This window comes from Mercurialis annua, linkage group LG2 (assembly GCF_937616625.2).
Source record: "Mercurialis annua linkage group LG2, ddMerAnnu1.2, whole genome shotgun sequence".
NCBI classification, from domain to species: domain Eukaryota; kingdom Viridiplantae; phylum Streptophyta; class Magnoliopsida; order Malpighiales; family Euphorbiaceae; genus Mercurialis; species Mercurialis annua.
This window is the reverse complement of record NC_065571.1, coordinates 46,140,951-46,149,837: the sequence shown is the minus strand read 5'-3', so window position 1 is coordinate 46,149,837 and position 8,887 is coordinate 46,140,951. Positions and strand designations below refer to the sequence as shown.

The window sequence follows — 8,887 nt, the reverse complement described above, 5'->3', positions numbered from 1 at the left end:
CTATCATTCTAACAAAAATAATTTGAAGGCATCACGTCAGCTGACACGTCATTAAAATATCCTAAAAAATTAAAGCACCTAGAATGCCTCCAAAACTATTAAAATTTAATTCAAACAATTTAAAATAAAAAACCCAACCCATTCTAACCCAACCATTCTCTCAAATTTCTAATAGTCATCCGCCGCCACTGACTCAACCCCTAACCACCATCACTGGAAAAATAAATTATTCCGGCTTTTATTCTTCATGAACAGATGAATTTGTTCTTGAAGAACACCACCTGCTGTTCTTCACTAACTATGCTCTTCACGTAGTTAATTTGTTAATTTAAGCCTTTATTTTTTAGAGTATTTTGATGACGTGACACCGCCAATTGTTTTTGTTAGAATAATAGCTCACTAGAAAAAGACATGTCAGGGGTATTTTAATCATATTTGGAGCTTAGGATATTTTTTTAGCACCGTCATCTTTTTTAAAAACGAGGTGTTTCTTGTAAAGGGTCCAAAATTAAGGATCATAGGTGATTATTAGCCCTAAATGACAAACATGTTGATATATAAACTTCAAATTTTGATTTAGTGGTTAAATTTTAGAGAAAATTACACCATTTATAAAAAAAACAAAAATAATTACAAAAATACATGTTGATTTTTTTCTTACAAATATCCTAGTTGATTTAAAAATATTTTCAAAATATCAAAAAATAAAAAATAATTATAAACATACGGTGTATGCTGTTGGTATAATGTCGTCATTATACTAATAAACTAAAAATATACTTATATTATACCAACATTATACACATCAAAACATATTGAAATTTTATTAATATTAAATAAAAAAATTATCAAAATTACATCAAATCGTATACTAAAAATTAAACTAATAATATACCAAAATTATACCAACAGTATACCAATAGCTACACATGAAAATATATTGAAATTTTATTATATTAGATAAAAATTACACCAACATTACGCCACATCGTATACTAAAAATTAAACTAACAATATACTAAAATTATATCAACAATATACAAATTCTCTAGTTCATTACCAAATATAGTGAAAAATACATAAAAACAAATGTATATATTATCAACTAAAAAATATATAAAAAAAAAGGATTCTCGATAGAACAAAAATATACTGAAATTATACCAATAATAAATCAAATACTATTTTTAAATTTTCTGGTTTATAATTTTAATATACCAAAATTATACTATAATTATACCGATATTATAAACATTGTATCTTTGTAAACAATTTTCATTTTTTGATAGTTTTGTAAATAATTTTAATTCAGTCGATATTTTTGTAAATGAAAAAAGTCTATGGATACTTTTGAAAATATTTTTAAAATTTTAAATATTATTCATAATCCCTAAATTTTATAAATAGTTTTATTTTTTATATATCTATAACAAATATAACAGTGTATTCGCGGGGGGAACACTTCCATTCACGGAGAAAAATACCCTTTACATATTTTATCCAAGTTGATATACCTAATTGTGACATATAAAAATATTTGTGTTTAACAAATAGAAAGATGACATTCATAATCCATAAAGGAAACATATTAAAAATAATTATCGGAGTAGCTACCATTATATAATAAATTCCTAATCCTAAAAAGAATTGTGCAACAACTATCATTATGTGTTAAATTCCTAATTCTAATAGAAATTGCACAAATATATTACTATATATAAAAGAATATGACGAGTTTTATTATATCAAATAATCATATTATAATATTTGTGTTAAAATTTTGATATTTTTGATATTTATTAGTTATTTATAATGAAAAATAATATAAATTTGTTTCAATCATATTATCATTTTTTAATAACAACAATATCAAAAATTAAATCTATTGCTTAATTCTAACTTTTTAACATTTCCAATAAAAAAATTAAAATTTTATAAAATAATTAAAAAAAACAAATTAAAAATACAAGTCAGTTGATATTTGTAATTGTGACATATAAGAATATTTGTGCTTCGCGGGGGGGAATATTTCCATTCACGGACAAAAATACCCTCTACATATTTTATCCAAGTTGATATTTCTAATTGTGACATATAAGAATATTTGTGTTTAACAAATGAAAAGATGACATTCCTAATACATAAAAAAAACATATTAAAAATAATTGTCGCAGCAGCTATCATTATGTATTAAATTCCTAATCCTAAAAGGAATTATACAACAACTATCATTATGTGTTAAATTCCTAATCCTAAAAGAAATTGCACAAATATATCACTATATATAAAAAAATATGATGAGTTTCATTAATATTAAATAATCATATTATAATATTTATGTTAAAATTTTGATATTTTTTTATTTATTATTATTTACTATGAACAATAATATAGATTTACTTCAATCATATTATCATTTTTTAATAACAAAAATTGAATCTATTAGTTAATTCTAACTTTTAAACATTTTCAATAAAAAAAATTAAAATTTTATAAAATAATTAAACAAAAATAAATAAAAAAAATACAAGTCCAATAAAATTTAAATAATAATATATTATTATAAAAATATATACAATTATAATTCTAAATAACGAGTCATATAGATATTTAACGTGGCAAAAAAAACTAGTTTTTCTAAAAAGCCCTTTTTAGAATAGTTGCGATGGGTAGATTTGGGCGGGCCAAACTGTATCCAACTCTGGTTAACATGTCTAAGTTGATCCACAAAACCAACCCAACTCAAATCTCCAGCCTTATCTCTCTTCTCCGCGTTTCTCCTCTCCATTCTGCTGACAGTATACCACAAAATGGCAAAAGGAAAGCGAGAATTGCTGTCAAAGGCTCCATGGAGAGGCGACGATTATGACGACGAAGCCGACAAGTTCAAAGATGCCAAGCTCAAAGTCACCAGTCAACCAGGCTCCACTCCTACTATGCACGTCCCCCGCAAAAAGAACCAAAAAATCGCTGATGACGACGACGATGAGGATGACCTTCTTGAGCTAGACCCAGAACTTCGTTACAGCTTCCAGCGAAATTTTCAGGTTTCTTTTTTGTTACCCTTTTCTGTTTACTATATTTTATTGAGGTTTTTGAAAAAGATTGCTAATTGAACTGTATGTTTTGTTGTTGTAGTTTCTTCAAAGAGTGTTTAGTATTGATACTGTTGTGAAGCCACTTCCGCCTGCCATGGCTTATAATGTTTCTCGTAATTTGAGCTTCTTTGGCCGTATCTTCACTCAATTCTTTGGTATGTCTTTGCTTCCAATTCAACTTGAAAATTCAATGACACAACTGACTTGGGTGAATTTCAATTGAATTCTAGTACATAGTTTAATCCAAGTGAGTCCCTTGTTTGTAGATGGGAATGATGTTTATTTATTGAATCATATGCCTACAAATCTTAACTAATTAGTTTCAAGAAATCTTAGTTGTTTATTCTTTAAATTGTTCTTCCTTTTTTCGGTTTAGGTAAAAGGTAGTTTTTGGGGTAAGTGTAAACTATCCGAGAGTTGGTACTCTACTGATATTTGAGTTTTCAGTTTGTCAAATTATACGGAAATGCTGAGGGGTTGGACCGTTTCTAAATGATCTTTCTACGAATATATTGATGGAATGAAATGTGGAGAATTCTGTAGTTTCGTATACAATTACATTTTTTGTTTCATTTATCAACTTACAAAATCTGTTTCCTTGTTCCTTTAGTGTATTCAATTTGCAATATCCTTTTTTGCAAAAATTATAATTGTCATTGTTGTTCATTGAGTTGAAGTAAAACAGTAGATGTTAACAGCAACTGATTTTGAAGTAATTCCAATAACTGCCCAATGAGGTCATTACGTTGGCCTAATTAATATCTTCTATGTACCTGCGGTTAGTTAGCTAGGGTATCCTTGAATGATTACTCAACCTGTTAAATCGGGCCTTTTCTATCAGCTATGGACAATAGACAGTAGGAGCTTGTCTCTACTGTTTGTTGAGTGTGCCCCGGTGGAGCTAGTTAACCTTTTATGTGCTTACATACCTTTGAAATAGTCAACTGTTGAACATTCCTTTGGGGTTAAGGGGGGAATAGTTAGTTAAGTTTCTCCGGCTCTCTCATGCACACGAGTATGCATATATGCATCAGTCTATGCACATGCATGTTTGATCTTATGCAAGCTTCGGTATCAACTAGCAACAGCAGGTTCTCTAGTTGAATAAATGAGAACTATACTTTAATGTGCATATTTTTGTGAAAGGAAAGGATTCAAGTGCTTTAAATGAAAGATCACTGAATGTTTAGTTAAATAATTTCATTCTTCTTTCGGGTAGTAAACTCTTCACGGAACTATGCCCTTTATTTCAAAATAGGTATTCACATTGAATGTTATATGTTGGTAAGTGGTAACCTTACTCCAATTTTGAGTTTATCGTTAAGTCTTTATTGAAATTTCGTTTCATTCTTAGTACCAATTTTTGAAGAAAAGGTATAATTTGATGACTGGCAGGGTTTATTACCCGTCTTCTTTAACATCGGGTGCTTCCATGTAACGGAATTAGGAATGAGTCATATTTTCTTGCTATAATTTCAGATTAATGTCCTTATTACATGTTTTTTTTTTCTTTTGGTTGGGTATACATATAGTCATAGTTTTGACATTTCCTTATGCAGATCCTGAAGGTATTGCAAATGCGCAGAAATCGCTTGGACTAGGACAAGAAGAGAAAGATCGTCGGGTCCGTTGAGAAACAATTTCTTGTCATTTCCTATTGTGTTTTGATTGTAATATTAGTTTTGCTAAGATTTTGTTCAAAGTAAATTATTTTCTGATATGAGAGCTTTTACCATAATCAAAAAATCCAGAGCGGATAACCTAAGATTATTCGAATATAGTTGGATATGTTCCAACTGAAATTCCTAGGGGTAACTCCATTTGCATTCTGGTGCATTTGCTCGTCTCTTCATGAATACTCCATGTATTTCCAGGGATGATAATCCAGTTATATGAACTTGAATGGATATAACCCTCAGCAAAAATCACCACCTGAGTCTAAAAACAGATACTAATCGAGTAATCAAATCAAACTAAATTAATAAATTTTGTATTGTTGGGGTTGATATGATAAAAAGAAATTGACTCAATTAATTTTTGAAAATAAAAATACTTCAGTTTAGTTTTGGTACAATTTGAATTAAAAAAAACAATTGTATTGACTGATTTGAATCTGTTGGATTTGAAAAATGTTTTATATCTTCACAAATTTTGGTTTGATTTTGAATAAAATTTAAAATTTTAGTTCGGTTTGGTTTAGACTGAATGCACTCCCCAAACCTTCGCATGGTTTTGACTCATGTGCCGTGTCTGAAGCCCCGTCTAAAACCAAAAAACAGAAGCATTTGTTTCTGTAAAATTAACAGTAAAAAGTAGTTGCTGAATGAGTATCATCTGGTACTATAACTGTATAAGAGAGTTGTAAACAACAAATTGTTAGTTTGCCAATTTTGTAAATTCATTTAGAGATCAACAGTTGAAACAAACACAACTTTTACATCCTGCTCTGCACAAAACTATGGTGTTCATGAACTGAATCCACACTGTTTTCTGCATCAGCTAGCCAGAGCTACAAAGTGATGAGCCACACCTAACTAAAAACCTAAAATCACCCTAAATTACTTTATTCACACTGTCACTCCTACATCTAGGAGGGAGAATGGAAAATTAGAATTGTTCCCCAGTCCAAAAATGAACTATATAGACGATTCTGTAGTCAAAATCTTGAGATTGCAAGCAGAAAACGCATTTTATTTATGGAAGCGTTCGCGCCAATATCCTGATTTACTCACTCCACATTCTGATAAAAAAATTTGATAATCTTGTTCAAGTATTCTGTACGCTTGAGACATGTCTTCATTCAAATCTTTCTCTTGACCGTCTGAAGTATTCTGTACAAAAAGAAAAAAACAATAACAGTCTTAAAATGCTGACCCTAAATTTTATCTTCTTCTTCTCATAATTTTGGCTTTAAACTCAATGTAAATAAAGAGCTTCTGTGACATGTATTTCTTGCTACAATATGATGTTTCGCACATTAGATGCCTTAATATACTCATGATAAGCGTAATACAATTCTTCCACCGGGCATTTACCTTGAAATCGGTTATCAATTCAGAATCAGGGTTATCTGGATCCTTAAAGTTCAGGGCATTCTTCCATCGCATACTCCTGCGCCCATCACGATTCTTCTTTGATTCATCGCCCGCTTCATGTCCCTTATCTCTAGGAACTCTAGTGTGAAAAGCACCAAGTATGCATGTGAGGCAAAATGCAATAAGAGGAACCACAACTAGTAAATAACCGGTGGATTTAGCCTGACAATAGATTGGAAGCTCATGTTGAGGTCACTACCATCAATGAACTGTTTAAACAAAACTTGGAACATTTCACATTTACAATGTTTTAAACAATGTCTTACATGTGGCAGACCATGTGCAGTTAACATGATGAAAGGCTTCTGATTCAAGAACCCATCCCATATAGCCGTGGAACTCCAAGATTTTTCTTTCCGGTAGACGATTGAATAGCCACATTTCTTGATCTGATACAGTCAAACCAATCCAACAGGCCATCCCAAGAAAAGATGAAACATAATTTTGTAGTAAAATTAAAATTCTAACGGTGAAACTTTGGATATACTATGATTTGATTGCAAAAATGACAACCAAAAGATAGTAGCTGGTGAAATGCACTGGAAGTCTGGAAATAAAATTGTCATAGAGCATGATTACAAGATAATAACTAGGATAATTTTCCTGATACTAATTAAATGATATGTCCATAATAAAAATTATGAGACTCCACTTACCAATTGAGTGTCTCCTAAGACAATTGCAGGTATGTTCGGAAGGTGGCCTTTGTAAAGAAATTCAACATCTGGCGTAGCCTTATTAGCAGCTACAGCGGAATTAGGAGGCACTCCATACTGCCTGGAAATCGAGTTCATTTCATCTCTGCGACATAAAAATTTAATTAAAATGGTCAGTATTGTATAGGAGTAACCATGTCCTTAGATTCCAGACTATGATGCTATATAGCATAGAAACAGGAAGGCGGAAACAAAACCTGAAACAGAAAAACACAAAAAACCTGAAACAGAAAAACAGAGTGAAATGACACTTTTTATAAGAATAAGCTGCAAATATCGAGAGTTCCGGAGTTCCATAACTGTTTCCACACACGGAAATCAAACACCGAGACATAGGACTCGAGAAGTTTACATGCAACATACTATAATGTATTCATATGGAGCATAATTTGGAAAATATAAAACAGTTTTGACAGCATTAGCCAAAATAGTTCAAGCATCTTTTTTTTTTTGTGACGAGGACTCACTCTATTGAGTCAAAACTCAATATCATTGTCAAATTCCGAGATGTGGACCGCCCGCAAACCCACATACCTGGTAATTCCGGGCTATAATGGCCAGCAACTCAACCTCAACCACTCTATATTAAGAAAGGACGTAGCCGGGGTTCAAACCCGCGACCTTTAGCGGCCAGATGGCTGAGGTTTAGACCACTAGACTAAACCCGTGCGGGCAGTTCAAGCATCTTGTTATGACCCTTCAGCTTTGATATCTCCAGAAGACTAAATCTCCAGCTCTATCACCAAAAATGGAAAAACAAGTTAATCTTTTAGAATATAAAAATCAACCCGTTTAAGTTTTCTTCTGAAGGAAAAACAAAAAGTAGCTCCGTAAGCTTGTTGAAGGTAGTCTTACTGTGATGAGAAATAGTTGGATTAAAAGAAACATCAAATGATGAAGGGAGTAAAGGGTACGTACCAATGAGGGGAAAAGAGACGTAATCTCTGCTTCAGCTTCACTTCCATCACACATATTTCTTGTCCTTATTCTCTTCCTCTTTTCTTGGCGCTAAAACCCAAATTCTTGGTTTGGTTTTAATGGTTTTCAACCCAACCAAATATAAAATCAATAGATATTTATGTCTTGTCAACAAATATTTATGTATTTTTTAATTTTAATATGAGAGATTATATTTGGAATTATTTTCAAACTACACTACTTTCAGAAAATAATTACGAAAATTAGGGTCATAAATTGCTAATTATATTCGATACCCTGTTTTATAAAATATCTATATAGATATATTTTTTTACCAATCATTTATTCACCATAAATATACTATAAATGTACAAACAAAATAAAAATAAAAAAACACTAGAAAATATATTTTTGGAGTTTTTTGAACTTTCAACAGCTGCTTTTTGAAAAACTCCATTTTGAAGGTTTTTGCCAACAGCTGATAGCTTTTTTAATATTTCTAAAAAAACCACAAAAATATTACTATTTAAATAGAAAATAACAAAAATACACACCAACCTAATAATTTACATTGATACCAAAAAAAGATAAAAGTTTACATATTCTAACCAAACCACTAAATAGGAGACACATGGCACACACACAGCAAAAAAAAAGGTAAAAAACGTGTCATAGCTGGTCAAAAATGCGTATGACATGCGTCAGAAACGCGTCTGACACGCGCGTCAGTCACGCGTCAGCGCATGTCAGCGAATCTTAACATGTCGAAATAATTTAAACATGTATCAGCTATGTATCAGATAGAGTTGTACAGAAAAAATTTAAACCAACCAAATCAAACCAATTCAACCAAACCAAATCAAATATTACGGTTTAGAAGATTGTTGGTTTGATTTTGATTTAGAAAATAGAAAAAAAGTAATTATTGATCTGGTTTGCGGTTTTAAAAATTATAAACCAACATAAACCAAAACAAACCAATATATACACATACATACATATTTTTATTAAAATTATAAATATTATAATTTAAAAATAAAATTTATATTACTATTTTTTA

At 30.7% G+C, this 8,887-nt stretch overlaps 2 protein-coding genes across 4 annotated transcripts; one reads left to right on the top strand and one right to left on the bottom strand.

Annotated features, from left to right (window-relative positions):
- Nucleotides 1–2,735: 2,735 nt before the first annotated feature.
- On the top strand, nt 2,736–4,863 carry LOC126666759 (uncharacterized). Its single transcript, XM_050359620.2, has 3 exons — nt 2,736–3,047; nt 3,139–3,253; nt 4,658–4,863. Exons 1-3 carry the CDS (start codon nt 2,811–2,813, stop codon nt 4,729–4,731), a joined length of 426 nt encoding a protein of 141 aa, XP_050215577.1. The 5' UTR covers nt 2,736–2,810; the 3' UTR covers nt 4,732–4,863.
- Nucleotides 4,864–5,457: 594 nt separating this feature from the next.
- Nucleotides 5,458–7,918, bottom strand: LOC126670672 (uncharacterized). Of its 3 annotated transcripts, none has more exons than XM_050364476.2 (5): nt 7,828–7,918; nt 6,850–6,994; nt 6,460–6,582; nt 6,134–6,355; nt 5,458–5,929 (listed from the first exon to the last, which is right to left on the bottom strand). In XM_050364476.2, the coding sequence occupies exons 2-5, from the start codon at nt 6,985–6,987 to the stop codon at nt 5,789–5,791; spliced, it is 624 nt and encodes a 207-aa protein (XP_050220433.1). In that variant the 5' UTR covers nt 6,988–6,994; nt 7,828–7,918; the 3' UTR covers nt 5,458–5,788. The 3 variants fall into 3 exon arrangements, with proteins under 3 accessions (XP_050220433.1, XP_050220432.1, XP_055960850.1); XM_050364475.2 differs by lacking the exon at nt 7,828–7,918 and adding an exon at nt 7,444–7,758; XM_056104875.1 differs by lacking the exon at nt 7,828–7,918 and adding an exon at nt 7,377–7,417.
- Between the last annotated feature and the right edge of the window lie 969 nt (nt 7,919–8,887).